Source organism: Cricetulus griseus, chromosome 7 (assembly GCF_003668045.3).
Source record: "Cricetulus griseus strain 17A/GY chromosome 7, alternate assembly CriGri-PICRH-1.0, whole genome shotgun sequence".
Lineage (NCBI taxonomy): Eukaryota > Metazoa > Chordata > Mammalia > Rodentia > Cricetidae > Cricetulus > Cricetulus griseus.
Window position 1 is genome coordinate 112,669,220 of NC_048600.1, and position 20,599 is coordinate 112,689,818.

Sequence of the window (20,599 nt, forward strand, 5' to 3'; positions counted from 1 at the left end):
CAGCAGGTGGTTTCACAGCAGCTGGGTGGGCAGCAGGGCTGGCAGCAGCTGCTCACACAGGTTGGCTTACAGCAGGTGGTCCTGCAGCATGTGGTATCACAGCAGCTGGGCTGACAGCAGGGCTTGCAGCAGCTGGCCATACAGGTTGGTTTGCAGCAGGTGGTCCTGCAGCAGGTGGTCCTACAGCAGATAGGCTTGCAGCAAGGGAAACAGCAGCAGTTGGTCATGGTGTCAGGTGTGGTTGGAGGGTTCTCCTTGTTAACAGGTGAGTTTTCTACAGTATGGCAAGTTCTTGCATCTGGACCTTTTATATGTCAGGCCTTTAAGGTTTGAACCAATCAGCAGGGCTTTTCCTTGTTGTTGTTTATTCCATTTCCATATTCACTTTATGTTTCATAAGGAAGTGCTTCTCAATGCTATGCATCATTGGAAAGTTTATCCTGATTCTTCTTTCGTAATCACTCAGGACATCTTTCAATGATGGGAGACGGGGAAGGGTATTGCACTGCCAGTCTCACTGTATCCTGGGTCATCATCTGGTCATGTGGTAGCCCTTGCTGTCTTGGGAGAGTGAGAGTATCAGTTTTTCTACATTTTGTCTCTCCTTTGTAGGAAGATTTTTGGGCTACCAGCTAACAATAAATTATATAGAGACTTATTAATTATGAAATCTTGACCTTAGCTGAGGCTTGATTTGATCTAGGTCTTATAACTTAAATGAACCCATTTCTTTTAATCTACCTTATGTCACGTGGCTCATGGCTTTATCTCTCCTCCTGCATGTCCTTCTTTCTCTATGTCTGGCTGGCGACACTGCCTTCCTTCTTTCCTGAGACATCTCAGTCCCCAGATGTCCTGTCTAACCTGTTCCTGCCTAGCTATTGGTCATTCCAGTCTTCATTAAAGCAACCACAGTGAGACATCTTCAAACAGTGTAAAGGAATATTCTTCAGTAATCCTTAGCTTATGCAGCATCTTCATGATGGTGTTACATTCACAGTGATGGATTGGTTGGGTGTCTCTCCTATTACTCACTTTGTGTTAGCCCTGACATCTGATTCTTTACCACTCCTCCACCCGTGTGTGTCCATGTCACTTGAAATAAAGATATCTGACTTACTATGTTTCATATCATGCAACACTGGAGGGCAAATGTGGAAATGGAAATTTAGTAGCATGAGAAGATATCAACGTTTGTGAGTGTGTGTGTGTGTGTGTGTGTGTGTGTGTGTCTATTTGTGCTGATTTCCCTTTTCCTGATGGGCTCACAATGGAGATCATGTTGAGATTTCGGCCATATAACAATTAAACACAAGCATACATTAGTAAGAAAGTTGCCTTCTGTTGGATAGCAGATTCTGTGTTCATAGTTTAGTTTTCTTTCTCTGTCTTTTGTCTTTTGCCTTTCACCTGCCTGACTGTCCTCTGAGTTACTACCTCATTTTGCAATCCCTTCTTTATTCTCTTCCTTTTTTGCTTTTCTTTTTGTGCAGTGATGGATTTAAGATAAGTTGAAATCGTTCCTAATGATGCAAATATTTTTAGAATTGGTAACGTCTACTATACATTTGGAAATGTAATAAATAATGTTGTGATGGAAAGAGTATCACAAGGTGAACATGTCTGTGCTGTTATTAATCAGGTAAGAAATAAAAATTCATCCGTTTATTAAAATCTCATCTTCTCATTGTTTTTCAAGGAGAGGCTATCACTCTATATCAACTTCACTTTTTAGCCAGTGATGCCACATTTGGCTTCTTTTCCCCTTTGCAAATGGAAAGTATAATTGGCTTCTCCATTTAGCTTATGGTTGTGAAATCTCACTGTAATGATCTATTCTTTCTTCTTCTCATTGGTCAGTATTCTCCCCTTGAATGAATTTGACACAATCTATGTGTGGGTTTTCCTTCTAGAAAAATGCAGCTTGTTTGCAGCTTGAGTAACTTAAAATTGATGATGTGATAAAAGCTTTATGTGGCACTTTTGGGAAGAATATGTCTGTTGAGTGTGTAGTTATGTGGATAATTGATTACAGGATTCCCTATTGAAATGTTCATTCCTTCGTCTAATTTTAGCCATACTTCATGCATTGCAATAGAATTTACGTATTAAATAAAACCATAATAGAATGCTTTGATATTATTTTAAGCTAATAAAAAAGAACATAACTTCAGGTTATAGAGCCCTCCACACCTTCTGAACACATTTAAAAAATTGTCACTTCTAAATGGGTCGATGTGACAAATGTCTGACCTATAGTTGACTGAATTATTTTTAGGCATATAATATTCCTGCTAACATATGTATTCAAATTAAACATGTACTGTTTCTGAAATGTAGAAATGTGAATTTTTATCAGTATTTATTAATTTTACAAAATAATATATTGGATTGTGCCATGTTCCTGCTGTGCATAGCACACTCTGGTCACACTCACCCTCGAAATAATGTCCTCTGTTACAGTCACTGCTGCCTCACTCAGGTCTGTTTTTATCCCCTGTTACAATCCTGTCAGTTTTTCTTCAAATTTCCATATCCAAATTTTGCCATTCCAAGTCTTGTTTATTTCATCTAAAATGGCGACTCCATTTCCAACATTTGCATGCAAATCAAATTATTCCTTAAGGATGAATGAATTCAATCCTTTATATATTACACCTTTTATCTATTCATTAAATCCATTGATGGGCTCTTGCACTGATTTTATAACCATTTTAAAGTAATAGTCACTTGATGGTCATGGAGGCAGACATTTCTCCAGTGTATATCAACTCTGGTTTCTTTAGGTGCATACAGAGGGATAATGTAGCTGGATCATGGGGCAGTTTTATTTTTGTCTTTTGAGGAAACTCCAAACTGATTTCCATAGGTATTATGCCAATTAACATTCTGACCAACACTGAAAGGAGTTCTTTTTTCTCCCTTTGTCCTAAGTGTTTATTATTTATTTCCTTGATGGCAGCCTCCTGACTGGGGTGAGATGGAATTTCATAGGCAGTTCTGATTTGCATTTCTCTGATGACTACTTCTATTAATTATTTTTTCATGAATTTGCTAGACATTTGCCTCTTTTTTGAAATATTCAGACTATTGCTCCACTTATGGATTGGGTTACTTTCAATTTTGTTGTTAATTTTTTTATCTCATTGTATATTCTGCATGTGAATCCTCTGTATGAGTATCTGGGAATGGGTTTTCTTCAGTTTTTCCATTTTGTTTGATGTCTTTTGCTCTGTTCATTGTAATAATAGCAGCACAAGTATTTAGCTATGCATCACCACATTGTTATTCTTCGTGATTTCTCTGTGAGTTCAAGCCCAGCATGGTTTACAGAGAGAGCTCCAGGACAATCAGGGCTATATAGATTCTGAGGTGTTTTTGTTGTTGTTGTTGTTGTTGTTGTTTTTGTTGTTTGTTTCTTTTTAAGGAGAATAATAGCACAAGTATCTAGAGAGCCATTTTGTGCAAAGATAACTTGTGGAAAGGAGTAACTCAGAGATGAGGAGAGCAGGCACTGGTGCAGTTCATGGGAGGGAATGCCATTTCTCTAAAGATAGCTGTAAGATGAAGCACAGAAGTTTAGAGCCAGGGAGCTACACTTAGCCAGTGATTTGCCCAGTACAGCACAACAGAGGGACATGGTTCCATCCTTGTCTCTTTTATTTTGTTCTGAAAGCATGGCATATCACCAAACACTGGCATATTATTTGAGGTTATAATAATTGCAGTATTAGAATGTTGTCTATCTAGTATCAGGAGAAGAAGATACCGAAAGATGTTGACAAATATGTGTAGAAATTGGGGATCTTCAAACTTTAAAAAATTTGAAATTATTTATTGAATATATTTTATGTATATGAGTGTTTTTTTGCCTGCATGTATGTATGTCCACCACATCTCCAGATGTCAGAAGAGGACATTATATGCCTTGGAAGTAGAATAACAGATGATTGTGAGTTGCTCTGTGGAGGTTGGGAACTGAACCCAAGTGCTCCTCAAGAGCAATGTGCTCTCTTCACCATGAGACCATCTCTCTAGCACTAGAGACTGGGATGCTTATACAGCATGAAGAAGAATAGCAGGAGTGCCAAACATTACAGACTTACCCCCAAAATAAACAACAGTACTTTATTTTCAGAAGCCGTATCTCAGGATATTTGTCCAAGTTAATTGAAATCAGAATCTTGTCTTAATTTAAATTTTTTATTATGCCCATTTACCAAATATAGTAAAGGAATCTACAAAGTCCCTTCAAGTATATCATGTACTCATGAACTTTGATATTGGCTCTTCCACAGCCCCTCTCTGACTAGTCATCCTCTTGCTCACAGTCTATAGGACTTGAAGTTTCTGTGTAAAATCTTGGGTTTACAAATGAGGGCACATGGTTGATAGTTTGCCTTTTTGAGTTTGCTTTATTGCACTCCCTATGACAATCTCAAATGCAGCTGTTTTCTGGCAAATGGCACTGTTGTCCTCAGAACACTGAAAGGATATTAACACTCTCATGTTTATTCTAATCCCATTAACAATTGAAAGATGTGACTGATATTTAGAAGCCCATTGACAAGTAAAAAGATAAAGAAAACATGACAGGAATGTCACTGTTTTAAATGATTTCACCAAATGCTGTTTGTAAAAGTCAGACAGCAAAGGAAAGAACAAACTGTTGGTTTATGGGCAGTGAGTTTGGAGGAACTAGGAAGATGGTGATCATTAAGTATTAAATTTCAATTATTCTAGATCTATAGCCCTTCCCTGGATCTTCTGGTCAACACCTTGCTTAGTGTTACTAAGGCATGGGTAACATACTGAACATTTAAAAATCTATTGATTATGTAGATTTTCCAATTAAGTGAATTATCAAAACAAAATATCAGACAATTTGATTGATGGTAGCACATAGTTTATTAAAATTGCTGGCCTCCATGAACACAGCTCATAAGTGAGTAGAAAGAAGAAAACAGTACACAAAAATATGGGGGTAACTCAGAAGGAAATACAGATGAGAAGATAACCTTTTAAATCAAGTTTCATTTTGGGGGTAGTGTTTTTTTTTTAGTTATTTGGTGAGCGATAAAAAGACCTTGGCTGAGAATTTAAGCCTCTACCAGACCTTGACATCAGTCCCCATGAAGATGGCACAAGGTTCATAATCTCTGGAGATGAGGAGAGTGAGGGCGAGGGACTCCATCCTCCCTCAAAGCATTTCCTACACCTAAGTAAGAATTTACATCATGGAGTGTCCTGGTGAGAACATGAAGGTATTCAGCAAAGGGTAAGGTGTGGCTTTGTGCAGCTAGGGCATGTCAGCTCTCCCCAGAGCACAGCTGTGCAGATGTTCCTTGGGGTCAGCAGCAGCAGGACTGGCAGCAGGGAGTGCTGCAGCTGATGGTCACACAGGTTGGTTTGAGAGAGGTGGTCTCAGAGCTGCTGGTTTCACAGCAGGTTGGTTGGCAGCACAGCTGGAAGAAGCAGGGCTGGCAGCAGGAGGGCACACAGCAGCAGGGCTGGCAGCAGGGTGGGCTGCAACCAATGGTCACACAATTAGATTTGCTACTGGTGGTCTTGCAGCAGCTGGTTTCACAGCAAGTTGGCTGACAGCAGATCTTTATGGAGCTGGGCTGGCAGCAGGGCTGGCAGCAGGTGGGCACACAGCAGCAGGGCTGGCAACAGGGTGTGCTGCAGCAGATGCTCACACCAGTTGGCTTGCAACAGGTGGTCTTGCAACAGGTGCTTTCACAGCAGGTTGGTGGGCAGCAGGGCTGGGACTCAGTGCTGTCAGTTTTGTTGTTGCTACTGCTGGACTGGCAGCAGGATTTGCTGCAGCAACTTGGGGGACAGCAAGGCTGGCAGCAGTTGGACTCAGGGCAGCAGGGTGGGCAGCAGGTGGTCCAGCAGTAGGTGGTCTTGCAGCAGCCAGGCTGACAGCAAGGTGGGCAGCAAGAGAGGGTCATGGTGTCTGGTGTGGAGGGTGATACTCTGTTCACAGGTGAGTTTTGATGAGTTTTCAACTGTGTAGCAAGATCTTCCAGTCAGCGCCTTTTATACCATGGGCCCCCAAGGTGTGGTCCAATCAGAAAGACTTTACCTCTTTGTTTACCATTTGCATATTTAATTTATGTTGATGAAGAAGGAAATTCTCACAGAATGCTCTGAATCATTTGAAAGCCTTCATTTCTTATTTGGGGACAGCTGACTTGAACTCTTTCCAATAACTCAAGTGATCATCCCATCAGCTTTGATGTAACTCTGATTGTCATCTGGTCCTTTGGTGGTACTTGTGCCTACGGGAAGGTCAAGATTAGTTTGTTCTTAGAACTCTCTTCTCTTATCTGTACATAGAGTTATAAATGTCTCTGGGTATGAGTGGGCTGTATTAATAATGATGGACTCAACACCTAATTACCCATCTCTGCATAAAAAGTCCAAATCCAAACTGTCCCAGGGATGTGTCAGTCTGTAAAAGTTCCTGTACCTGTGAATCTGGGGCACATTAAAGGAGACTTGAGATAAGGATTTCTGGAACAATGTTTTTCATAGGAGACTAGAACCAGGGCTGATGGGAATAAAAAGAAGCAGCTCTGTAGGAATAATCTGACACCCGTGAAAATTGGGTGACCACCTGTGCTGACTGTCTGTTGTTGTGGAGATTGGGTGACCATCAGACCTGACATTTACTATTGGGGAGACCTGGGTCACCATCTTTCCTGACTGACTGGATGTTCCTGGGGAGATGTGAGTGTAGCTTCTGTCCTAGGGCCCATGAGCTCCCCAGCTATGAGTCTGAACAAGTATTGTCGTTCCTATCAAGGCTGAATTTCTTCTTTTGAAAGGACATTCACCCTGTCAAACCTGGTTGGTTACTACCATACTACTCATGCCATCATTGCACCAATGTCTGCATCTTTCCAGACATGTTGGTATTGCATATTGTGAGATTTGTAGCTGGACTTTTCTTTCCTTGCAGCTTGAATCAACCTGATGGTACCGTGAAGCTGACTAACAGGAGGTGAACACCCAGTTCAACACTGGCTTCTTTTCCTTATGTCTTATAACCAGATTATATGATGTCTTCAGCTGTAAGGTCTCACTGGGTGTGGGTGGCAAACAAAAGGAATGCTAATAGTGTGCATTGTTTTGGAGACCTGTGGGCTTCTTATAGTGTGGTAACCCATACCTGGCACTTGGTTTTTTGTTTAGTTGTCTACAGCTTCTGGGAGCTGCACTATCCATACAGGGTACTTCCATTCAGACCCTTCTTGTTATACTTGTCACCTACCTTACAAAATAGTAGGTCTCTACACAGCTTTTAACTCACCATTAGTTTTGTTCAACCACTCCCTCATCCCTGTTCATTTTTCCATGTCCCCACTCCTATCTCCCCTCAGACATTTCCACCATAATGATCCACCTCTGGATTTTTTATATATTTTTATTTTTATAATTACAAAGGAACTTCATTCACGTGTCAATCCCAGTTTTCTCTCCCTCCCCTTCCTCCCACCCCCTATCCCAACCTCTATCTGCTCCCCAAGGATCATGAGGTCTTCCATGGGGATCTTCAAAGTCTGTCTTATCATATGGAGCAGAGACTAGACCCTCTGCCATGTGTCTAGGCTGAGAGAGGATGTGGAGTGGGCTCCCATACTAGGGATAAATACTGATCCACTCCCAGAGGCCCCATAGTTTTCCCAGACTTCCAAACTGACATCCTTGTTCAGGGGGTCTGGATCAGTCATATGCTGGTTTCTCAGCTATCAGACTGGGGACCATGTGCAACCCCTTGTTCAGGTCAGCTGTACCTGTGGGTTTCTCCAGCCTGGTCTTGACACCTTTGTCCAATTTCCTCCCCCTCAGCAACTGTATTCCAGAGTTCAGTTCAGTGTTTAGCTGTGAGTGTCTAATTCTGCTTCCATCAGCTACTGGACAAAGGCTCTAAGATAGCATATAAGTACTCATGAATCTCATTATCAGGGAAGAGCATGCAAGGTAGCCTCTCAACTAATGCTTTGATTGTTAGTAAGAGTCAAACTTGTAGATCCCCCAAACAATATGACAGACTTTGAAGCTCCTTTGTGGAGGGCCTCACTATCCCTGGGAATGATTGGGGGGGGGATGGATTGGGATGGGTTGGGTGAGGAACTTGGGAGGATGGGAGGGCGAGGGAATGGGGGTATGGATATGTAAATATGAGTAATTAAAAATAAAAAATAATTAAAAAAGACTCCATGTCTGGTACTGTAAACCCATTCAACCATCCATGCCTGGGAAGGTCACAGATTGGATGGAGGGATTTACACTTGCTATTGTTAAATTATTTGACATATCATCAAAATATCTCTTAAATATCTATGCTCATACCTTAGACAAAGCTCCTTTCTCAGTCTTAATCAGAGAGGCATCTCTTCAGCCATTGGTAGTGATGCACAGTCACATGGCTGCCCAAGATGCTGATAATACATAATAATTGATGGCCCAGCATAAGAAATTTACTTATATGACCCCCTGTAAGGCTCAGATTCCATTGAAAAAAGAATTGTAAAAAATGTAAGAGCTAGAAGATAGGGAGAAAGGCTATAACATTTATTCTGTAAGTCACAAGACAGACATTTGTTTTATAAACTCACAGAAGCTGTAATTGTTTTATTAAGCCTGAACAAGATTGGCCTTGTCAATAATCATTGATGGATGGGGGGGCTCATGAGGTCCAATGATTTATTGCTGAACTACTGGATATTGATAAATTCTGGGAGAAGAATTGTCATTGTTTTTAGTAATGTGCCCACTGCTGAGCACATCAGGCATCAATGGGCAGCTCCAAACCCATGGTCACATGGACAGCCCAGGTTAAACTCTTTGAGTCACACAGGAAAACAAATAAAAATGAGTATGGAAAGAGATTTATGTAAAGGGGATGGGTTGACATCGGGTTTTGTGAAATAAGGGAATGTGAGGGGTGACATTTATCAGTATGCATATTATACATGTTTGAAATTGCCAGAGAGCAAATTTAATCAATATTAGTAAAAATAAATAATAAAATAGCTCACAAAGTTAAAAAAAGGTGACACAGCTATTCTGTTAAAGTCCTGTGCCTAAAATTCACAGCAGCACACTAATGTACTGCATGTGTTAATGTTTCTTCTGAGCACTTACATGCTATAGCTTTCTGCCTTTTGTCTCTTTTCATTTATAGAGGTTTTAAGGTTAAAAAAGAATGTTCCATCTAAACTCACTGAAGAAAACTATAGAAGTGTGCTTGCTAACTAATACAGCCAAGCCGAAGCTCCCAGATTATAACCAGATCTCAACCACAAAGAGGCACATTCCCTGGTGTTTGGCAATACAGCTAGCTAGTCTACTGACGGACATTCAGTCTCACAAAGACATCATAGAAAAAGCACTAGAAGTTGCTGAAGAATACTACTTGGGGGCTGGGGAGATGGCTCAGATGGGGAGTTGTTAAGGCCACTGGATGCTCTTTCCAGGAGCCAAAATTCAGTTCTCAGTTCCCATACAGTGGCTCACAACTGTGTGTAACTCCACGTCCAGGGAATCAATGCCCTCTTTTGGCCTTGATGGGCACTGCACTCATATGGTGTACATAATACTTGCAGGCATACATTCATACATTTTATACTTTCATAAATCTTTGACTTGCATGGCAGATAAACCCATATAGGGATGAAATTAAAGGGTTTCTATTCACTGACACCAAACCAGAGTTTCTTACTCCTCTGAGAATCTTGGAAAAAGCTGAGACAGTACTGAGCCATGGACCTCAGTGTTGGTCTGAGAACAGGAAGGGGAAGTGACCGGTCAAGCAAGTTTTTATATAAATAAAGGATGAGATGATCTTCTGTGGGTCAGGGGAGACAGAGGAGGATTTTAGATAATGATAAGAGCATCTTCCTTGACTCTTCAGGGTGGGAATCCAGTACTGGTGGACTTCCTGTTCCTCTAACTCTCCTCTGATCCGGCTTTAGTCTGTTTTGAAAGCTGCCTGGCAGGAGATGACACTGTCAGGCAGGAATTCACTAGGAAGTTGTATAATGGGATGGTAATGAATCTTGGGATGGACTTCAGGTCAGCATAGTGTTTTTAGAGTCTTTTATTCAGCTTCCTACTGTATCCTGTTTCCTAAGAATAGCCAAGATCCTGGATGTCTTCATGGCTGTCTAGAAAAGTGTTATGTATGAAACCTGAATTCTGGGTTCCAGAGAAAGACATTTTCAGCATTTTAAATAGTTTTAAATTCCAGCAAAATTTTACAGTAAGTCACAAATCTTGCCATGAAAACGGCATCACCAGCTGCCCAAGTGAGAAATCAAGAGTTCAGAATTCCCTTTAAGGTTACAACTTAAAAGTTGAATAATTATCCATCTGTGAATCACCACATCTTTAATCTCTGTACTTGGGATTCATAGGCAGGCAGACTTCTGTGATTTCAAGGCCACTGTGGTTTACAGAGAGAGCTCCATGTCAGGCAGGGCTATATATATTCTGTTTGTAGTTGTTTGTTTGTTTAAAGAGAATAACAACACAATAGCTTCTGGGCATTATATGCAAAGGCAACCTTTGGAAAGGAGTAACTCAGAGATCATGAGATCAGGCACTGGTGCAGTTGATGGGAAGGAATGCCATAATTTCGAGGTGAAGCATAGAAGCTTAAGTCCAGGGACATACATTTAGACCTTGCATTTCCCAGGGCAGTGTAGCAGAACAAGAGTGTCCCTTCATTGTGTCCTTTATTTTTTCCTGAAGGCATGAGATATTGCCAAACCCTGGCACATTATTTGAGTGTGTAGCAACTGCAGTGTTGGATTGATGTCTGTCTCATGTCAGAAAAGAAGAGATCAAAAGATGTTGACAAGTGTGTGGAGAAATGGGTTCTTAAAACTTTAAAAAGTTAAAATAATTTATATATTATTTTTATATATCTCATGTGTTACCTGCATGTATGTATGTATACCACATGCCCAGGGATATCAGAAGAAGACATTGAATGTCTTGGAACTAGAATAACAGGTTGTTGTGAGCTAATCTATGCATGCTGGGAACTCCTCAGGTGCTCCTCAAGAGCAATGTGTGCTCTTAACACGGTGCCATCTTTCTAGCCCCAGAGACTGGGACTCTTACAGAGCAGGGGAAATATGATGAGGAATAGCAGACATGCTGAACATTACAAAGACTCCTCAAAAATAAATCAAAGATAATTAATGACTCAGTAGCCATGTCTCAGGATAGTTGCTCAAGTTTATTGATATAACAATCTTTTATTATTTGAAATTTTTATTTTTAATTGTTGCATTTATTGAATGTAGTGAGGGAATCTTAAAGTCCCCTCAAGTAAATCATATACTCATGTACTTTGATGATATTTGCTCTTCCACAGCCCCTCTCTGACTAGTCACTCTCTTTCTCACAATCTGTAGATTTGAAGTTTCTGTGTAAAACCATGGGTTTACTATGAGATCACATGGTTGATAGTTTGTCTTTTGAGTTTGCTTTATTTCACTCACTATGACAATCTCATATGCAGCTGTTTTCTATCAAATGACAGTGTTGTCATCAGAATCCTAAAGTGATATTGACACTCCCATGTTTATTGTGATCTCATTAACAATTCATAAGATGTGGCTGAAACTTGGAAACCCATTGACAAGTAAATGGATAAAGAAAGTATGACAGAAAAGTCATTGGAATATGTGATTCCACCCAAATGTTGTGTATAAATGTCAGTAAGAAATGGAGAGAACAGACTGTTGATTTATGGGCATTGAGGTTGGAGAAACTAGGAAGACAGAGATAATTATTCAAGATATAAACCTTCCATGGATCTACTGCCCAATCCATTGCTTAGTGTCACTGATTCAAGTCACCATATTTAGTATTTAAAAATTTATTGATTATAGATATTTCATTAAGTGATTTTTCAACATAAATGACAGACAATATGGAATGATGATAGCACAGAGTTTATTAAATTACTTGCTTGCAGGGAAACAAATCATAAGTGAGCAAAAAGAAGAAAATAGCACACAAAATCTGGTGGTAACTCAGAAGAACATATAGTTGAGAAGATAACATTTTAAATCAAGTTTCATTTTGGGGGTAGTGCTGTCTTAAGTTATTTAGTGAGAGACATAAAGATCTTGGCTCAGATCTTAGATGGATACCAGCCACTTATATGAGCTCCTCATGAAGATGGTACAAGGTCTATGATCTGTGGAGATGAGGGAGTGAGGGTGAGGGATTCCATCCTTCCTCAAAGCATTTCCCACATCTAAGTAAGAATTTACATCATTGGGTGTCCTGTTGAGAACATGAAGATATTCAGCAAAGGTGTGGCTTTGTGCAGCTAGGGCATGTCAGCTCTCCCCAGAGCACAGCTGTGCAGATGTTCCTTGGGGTCAGCAGCAGCAGGACTGACAGCAGGGACTGCTGCAGCTAATGGTCACACAGGCTGGTTTGAAAGAGGTGGTCTCAGAGCTGCTGGTTTCACAGCAGGTTGGTTGGCAGCACAGCTGGAAGAAGCAGGGCTGGCAGCAGGTGGGCACACAGCAGCAGGGCTGGCAGCAGGGTGGGCTGCAACCAATGGTCACACAATTTGATTTGCTACTGGTGGTCTTGCAGCAGCTGGTTTCACAGCAAGTTGGCTGACAGCAAATCTTTAAGGAGCAGGGCTGGCAGCAGGGCTGGCAGCAGGTGGGCACACAGCAGCAGGGCTGGCAACAGGATGTGCTGCAGCAGATGCTGACGCCAGTTGGCTTGCAACAGGTGGTCTTGCAGCAGCTGCTTTCACTGCAGGTTTGTGGGCAGCAGGGCTGGGACTCAGTGCTCTCAGTTTTGATGTTGCTGCTGCTGGACTGGCAGCAGGGTTTGCTGCAGCAACTTGGGGGACAGCAAGGCTGGCAGCAGTTGGACTCAGGGCAGCAGGGTGGGAAGCAGGTGGTCCAGCAGTAGGTGGTCTTGCAGCAGCCAGGCTGACAGCAAGGTGGACAACAGGAGAGGGTCATGGTGTCAGGTGTGGAGGGTGAAACTCTGTTTACAGGTGAGTTTTCAACTGTGTAGCAAGATCTTCCAGTCAGCGCCTTTTATACCATGGGCCCCCAAGGTGTGGGCCAATCAGAAAGACTTTACCTCTTTGTTTACCATTTGCATACTTAATGTATGTTAATGAACTAGGAAATTCTCACCTAATGTTCTGAATCATTTGAAAGCCTCCCTTTCTTATTGGGGGACAGCTGACTTGAACTCTTTCCAATAATCAAGGGTTCATCCATCAGCTTTGATGCTACTCTGATTGTCATCTGCTCTTTTGGTCATGCTTCTGTCTAAGGGAAGGTCAAGATTACTTTGTTCTTAGGACTTTCATCTGTTATCTGTACATAGAGTTATAAATGTCTCTGGGCATGAGTGTGCTTTATTCATAATGATGGACTCAGCACCTAATTGCCCATCTCTTGCACAAAAAGTCTAAATCTAAACTGTCCCAGGTATGTGTCAATCTGTAAAAGTTCCTGTACCTGTGAATCTGAGGCACATTAAAGGAGATTTGAGATAAGGGTGTCTGTAACAATGTTATTTTTTTTGTTTTTTTGTTTTTTGTTTTTTTTTCAGCAGAGTAGAACCAGGGCTGATGGGAATAAAAAGAAACAGCACTTTAAGAATAAGCTGACACCCGTGGAAATTTGGTGACCACCTGTCCTGACTGTCTGTTGTTGTGGAGACTGGGTGACCATCAGACATTTACTCTTCGGGAGACCTGGGTCACCATCTTTCCTGACTGACTATCTACTCCTGGGGCAATGTGAGTGTAGTTTCTGTTCTAGGGCCCATGGGCTCCCCAGCTATGAGTTTGAACAAGTATTGTCGTTCCTGTCAAGGCTGAACATTGAAAGGACATTCTTTTGAAAGGACATTCACCCTGTCAAACCTGGTTGGTTACTACCATAATACTCATGCCATCATTGCACCAATGTCCGCATCTTTCCAGACATGTTGGTATTGCATATTGTGGGATTTGTAGCTGGATTTTTCTTCCCTTGCAGCTTGAGACTCCCTGATGGTACCATGAAGCTGACTAACAGGAAGGGTACACCCATATCAACACTGGATTCTTTCCCCTATGTCCTATAACTAGATCATATGATGTCTTCAGCTGCAGGGTCTTACTCCATGGGTCTCATTGGCAATCAAAAGGAATGCTAATAGAGTGCATTGCTTTGGAGACCTGTGGGCTTCTCATAGTGTGGTACCTCATACCTGGCACTAGGATTTTTGTTAGTTGTCTACAGCTCTTGGGAGCTGCATTATCCATGCAGGGTACTTCCATTCAGACCCTCCTTGTTACACTTTTCACCTACCTTGCAAAGTAGTAGGCCTCCACACAGCTTTTAAGTCACCATTAGTTTTGATCAACCACACCCTCATCCCTGTTCATTTCTCCATGGTCCCACTCCTATCTCCCCTCAGACGTTTCCACTATAATAATCCACCTCTGGATTTTTAATATATTTTCATTTTTATAATGGTAGTTAGACCAATTTTAAATTACAAACAACATTCATTTACATGTTAGTCCCAGTTCCCTCTCCCCCCTCCTCCCCTGCCTCCCACCCCCCTATCCCAACCTCTATCTGCTCCCTAAAGAGGGTGAGGCCTTCCATGGGGGAATCTTCAAAGTCTGTCTTATCATTTGGAGTAGAGCCTAGAACCTCTCCCATGTGTCTAGGCTGAAAGAGTATCCCTCTATGTGGACCGGGCTCCCAAAGCCCATTTGTGTACTAGGGATAAATACTGATCCACTATCAGACGTCCTATACTTTGCCCAGACCTCTAAACTGACATCCTCATTCAGGGGGGTCTAAAACAGTTTTATGCTTGTATCCCAGCTATCAGACTGGGGTCCATGAGCAACCCCTTGTTCAGGTCAGCTGTCCCTGTGGTTTTCTTCAGCCTAGTCTTTACACCTTTGTTCATCTTTCCTCCCCCTCAGCAACTGGATTTCAGAGTTCAGTTCAGTCTTTACCCGTGGGTGTCTGCTTCTGCTTCCATCAGTTACAGGATGAAGGTTCTAGGATAGCATGTAAGGTAGTCTTCAATCTCATTATCAGAGAAGAGCATTCAAGGTAGTCTCTCAACTATTGCTTAGATTGGTAGTAGGATTCAAACTTGTAGATCTCTGGACATTTCCCAAGTGCCAGAATTCTCTTTAAACTTATAATGGCTCCCTCTATTATGGAATCTCTTTTCTTGCTCTCCTCTATTCTTCCCTTGACTAAATCTTCCTGCTCTTTCATGTCCTCTTATTCCCCTCCTCTTCTCCCCTTCCCTTTCTTCTAGCTCCCTCTCCCCTCCACTCTCCTCCCAATTAGCTCAGGAGATCTTGTCCCTTTCCCCTTCTCTGGGGGGCATGAATGACTTTCTTTGGATCCTCATTGTTTCCTAGAATCACTGGCTGTTTGAATTGTAGGATGGTACTCCTTTGCTCCATGTGTAAGTCCATATATGAGTGAGTACATACCAGTTTTGTCTTTTGTGACTGGGTTACCTCACTCATCATGGTTTCTATTAGTTCCATCCATTTGCCTGTGAATTTGAAGAATCCATTTTTTTTTCTGCTGAGCAGTATTCCTTTGTGTAAATATACCACATTTTTCCATCCATTCTTTGGTTGAGGGGCATCTAGGTTGCTTCCAGATTCTGACTATTACAAATAATGCTGCTATGAACGTGGTTGAGCAGATGTCCTTGTGGTGTGAATGTTCATCTTTTGGGTATATGCCTAAGAGTGGAATTGCTGGATCTTGTGGTAGACTGATTCCCATTTTCCTGAGGAACTGCCATACTGATTTCCAAGTGACTGTACTAGTTGCCACTCCGACGAGCAGTGGTGGAGTTCCCCTTTCTCTACATCCTCTCCAGCATACTACCTCTCTATTTCACACAGCAGGTGTTCTATTGTCCCCTTCTTTTAATGACTTACCACATCATTATTGGCTGTCTATCTCCCTGGTATCTACAGGGATCCAGGATAAACCCACACATCTAAAACTTCAAAACAAATTCACTTAGGAAGAAAACAAATGAGTTGAGGCCTGAATGGAGTCTGCTCCATTCTTAAAGTGTGCTTTATCTTAGAGTGAGGTATAAGGATCTAGCACATTCTTGTGTATTGTGGTACAATTACATATCTTAATTTCTCAGTGCAACCTGTTAAAGGGGCTGTGTTCTCCTCTGCTATAGGTTACCTTAATATTTCAATGCATGTATGTATGTATGTGTTTGTGCATGTGTGTGTGCACCAGGGGTGGAAAACAATCTCAGGTGTCATTATCAGACATGCCATCTACCTCTTTTGAGGCAGAGGTCCTCCCAAACAGTACAAGCACTTGTTAGTCCTCTTGGTTGGCCATCAGAAGTAGAGAATAAGAATATAGCTGAAGACAGGACACACCAGGGTCAAAACTATAGAGAAATCTATCTGGAACTGAGTTGGAAGCTTCATATCTACTCTGAGATTTCAAAGTGCTAGAAGGAGCTATTGTTTTCTGGGGGGAGGGTGCTGGTGAAGGTGATGTCGGTTTTCCACAGTCTTTCCTACCTGTGAACAAAACAAACTACAAAACCTACTTGTCAGTCATTATGTGTCCACCAGTGTAGCAGTAAAATGAATATTTGTGCCCTTCCTTTACTTTAGAGGCATACTGCAGAGTTCAGACTCCTTGTCTGGTACTGTAAACCCATTCAACCACCCATGCCTGGGAAAGTCATAGGTTGGATGGAGGGAATTACACTTGCAATTGTTTAAATTATTTGACATATCATCAAAATATCCCCTAAATATCTATGTTCATAACTTAGACAAAGCTCCTTTCTCAGTCTTAATCAGAGAAGCATCTCTGCAGCCATTGGTTTTGATGAACAGTATCATGGCTGCCCAAGATGCTGATAATACATAATATTTGATGGCCCAGCACTAAGGAAGGCATTTATGTGAAACCTTGTAAGGCTCAGAGACCATCAGAAAAGAATGGTAAAAAAATATAAGAGCTAGAAGATAGGGAGAAATGCTATAACATTTATTCTGTAAGTCACAAGACAGACATTTGTTTTATAAACGCACAGAAGCTGTAATTGTTTTACTAAACCTGAACAAGAATGGCCTTGTCAATAATCAATGATGGAGGAGGGGGAGGGGCCCAGTGCTTTATTGCTAAACTATTGGCTATTGATAAATTCTGGGAGAGGAATTGTCATTGTTTTAAGTAATGTGCCCACTCTGCGCACACCAGGCTCCAGTAGACAGCTCCAAATGCATGGTCACAAGGACAGCACTGGTTAAACTCTTTGACTCACACAGGAAAACAAATAAAAATGAGTATGGAAAAGAGATTTGTATGAAGTGCTTAGGTAGACATGGGCTTTAGTGAAATAAGGGAATGTGAGAGGTGAGACTCATCAGTATGTATATTATACATGTTTGAAATTCCCAGAGAACAAATTTAATTAGTATTAACAAATATACATAATAAAATAGCTGACAAAGTTAAGAAAAGCAACACAGCTATTCTGTAAGGGTCTGTGCCTAGATTCACAGCAGCACACCAATGTTTTGCATGTGTTAATGTTTCTTCTGAGAACTTACATTTTATAGCTTTCTGCCTTTTGTCTCTCTTCATTTATATAGGTATAAGGTTAAAAAATGATGTCCATCTAACTCACTGAAGAAAATTAGAGAAGTGTGCTTGCTAACTAATACAGCCAAGCTGAAGCTCCCAGATTATCACCAGATCTCAACCACACAGAGAGGCACATTCCCTGGTGTTTGGGAATGAGACATTTAAACTCACAAAGACATCATAGATGAAAATCTGAGTTGCTGAAGAATACTCTTTGGAGGTTGGGAAGATGGCTCATTTCATATGAGCTCTGGATGCTCTTGCTACTAGCCAAGATTCAGTTCTCAGTTGCCATATAGTGCGTCACAACTGTGTGTAACTCCACATCCAGGGAATCATTTGCCCTCTTTTGGCCTCTGTGGGCACTGCACTCATATGGTGTACATAATACTTGTCAGCATACATTCATACATTTATATTTCATAAATCTTTGACTTGCATGGTAGATAAACTCATAATTGGCTTTAAAGCATAGGGATGAAATGAAAAGTTTTCTATTCACTGACACCAAACCAGGGTTTCTTATCCCTCTGGGAATCATGAAAAAGCTGAGATACCACTGAGCCATGGACCTCTGTGTTGGTCAGAGTAAGGAAGGGGAAGTGACCGGCCAAGCAAGTTTTTATATAAACAAAAGATGAGAGGATCTTGTGTGGGTCAGGGGAGACAGAGGATGATTTTAGATAATGAATAAGAGCATCTTCCTTGACTGTTCAGGGTGGGAATGCAGTATTGATGGACTTACTATTCTTTTACCTCTGCTATGATCTGACTTAAGTCTGGGTTGAAAGCTGCCATGACAGGAAATGGCACTGTCAGGCAGGCATTCACTAGGAAGGTGGATGATGGGATGTTAATGAATCTTGGGGTGGACTTCAGGTCAGCAGAGTGTCTTTTAGAGTCTTTTTATTCAGCTTCCTGATGTATCCTGTTTCATAAGAATAGCCAAGGTCCTAGATATCTTCATGGCTATGTAAAGAAGTGTCATGGATGAAACCTGAATTCTGGCTTCCAGAGAAAGACATTTTCAGTGTTTGAAACAGATTTAAATGGCAGCAAAATTTTACATTAAGTGACAAATCTCACCATAAAAATGGCATAACCAGGAGCGCAAGTGAGAAATCGAAAGTTCAGAATAACTTTGGATGGTACAACTTAAAAATAGCACAATTGCAGATCTAGGGATCACCACATCTTTAACCTCTGTACTTAGGAGGCACAGGCAGGCAGACCTCTGTGAGCTCAAGGCCATTTTCATTTACAGAGATAGAGCTCTCGGACAGCTGAGGCTATATGTATTCTGTTTGTTGTTCATTTTTTGAAGAGATGAATAGCAGAAGTAGATTCTGAGCCACATTTGGAGAGGAGTAACTCAGAGACCAGGAGATCAGGCACTGGTGCAGTTGATGGGAAAGAATGCCATTTTTATGAAGATAATTGGAGGTGAAGCATAGGAGTTTAAGTCCAGCGACAACACTTACACCATGCCTTTCCCAGGGCAGAGTAGCAGAGCGGCAGTGTTCCTTCATTGTGTCCCTTATTTTGCCCTAATCTCATGAGAATTTGCCAAACACTGGCATACTATTTGTGTGTGTAGCAATTGCATTGTTGGAATATTATCTGTCTAGTATCAAAAAAGAAGATATCAAAAGATGTTGACAAGTGTGTGGACAAACTGGGGTTCTTAATAATAAAAGAGGAACCAGTGTTTCTCCTTAGAGCACAAATGGACTATGGGAGTCCATTCCCTATGGAGGGATACTATTGCAGCAGATACAGCAAGGAGGGCTTAGTCCCTTCCCTAAATGGTATCACAGACTTTGATGGTCCCCCGTGGAGGGCCTCACTATCCCTGGGGAGGAGGGAGTGGGTTGGGGGAGGTCTTGGTGGAGAATATGGAGGATGGTAGGGTGAGGGAATGGAGGGATGGATATATAAATGAGTGCCTCTAAAATAAAAAAGTTTAAAAATTTACAATGATTTATTTATTTGGTTTTATGTATACACATATTATACCTGCATATATGTAGGCACACCACATTTTCAAAGATGTCAGAAGAGACCATTGGTGCCTTAGGACTCGAATAGCAGGTTGTTGTGAGCTCCTCTATGCATGCTGGGAACTGAACCCAGATCTCCTTGAGAGCAATGTATGCTCTTAACATGGTACCATCTCTCTAACCCAGAGACTGGGACTCTTACCCAGCAGGGGTAATATGAAGAGGAATAGCAGGCATGCTAAACATTACAAAGACTCCTCAAAAAATAAATTAAAAGTACTTTATGACTCAGTAGCTATGTCTAAGTATACTTGCTTAAGTTAATTAATATCAGAATCTTTTATTATTTTAAACTCTTGTTTTTAATTGTCCCCAATTTTTGAATGTAGTTAGGGAATCTTAAAGTCCCTTCAAGTATGTCATATACTCGTGTACTTTGATGGTATTTGCTGTTCCACGCCCCTCCTCTGACTAATCACCCTCTTTCTCACAATCGAAGGTATTTAAAGTTCTGTGTAAAATCTTGGGTTTACAAATGAAAGCACATGGTTGATAGCTTGCCTTGTGAGTTTGCTTTATTTTACTCCCTAGAACAATCTCATATACAGCTGTTTTTTTTTTTTTATCAAATACCGCTGTTGTCTTCAGAATCCTAAAGTGATATCGACATTCTGACTTTTATGCTAATCCCATTAATACTTGATAAGATGTGGCTGAAATTTAGAAGTCTACCGATAAGCAAATGGAAAAGAAAACATAACAGAAAAGTCATTGTAATATGTGTTTCCACCCAAATGTTGCATATAAAAGTCAATAAGAAATGGAGAGGATAGACTGTTGGTTTATGGGCACTGAGATTGGAGGAACTAGGAAGATGTTGGTCATTGGGTACTTAATTTCAGTTATTCC

The 20,599-nt window shown here is 41.1% G+C and overlaps 1 protein-coding gene across 2 annotated transcripts in view; it reads right to left on the reverse strand.

The window, feature by feature from the left end:
* Positions 1–5,957, reverse strand: part of LOC113836887 (keratin-associated protein 4-7-like) — a 14,789-nt gene extending 8,832 nt beyond the window's left edge. Inside the window, exons 1-2 of one of the 2 annotated variants that reach the window (XM_035447781.1) lie at positions 5,377–5,957; positions 40–207 (exon numbers count right to left, since the gene is read on the reverse strand). In XM_035447781.1, coding sequence (XP_035303672.1) covers positions 40–207; positions 5,377–5,957 — 749 coding nt within the window. The other variant, XM_035447782.1, reaches the window with a different exon arrangement.
* Between the last annotated feature and the right edge of the window lie 14,642 nt (positions 5,958–20,599).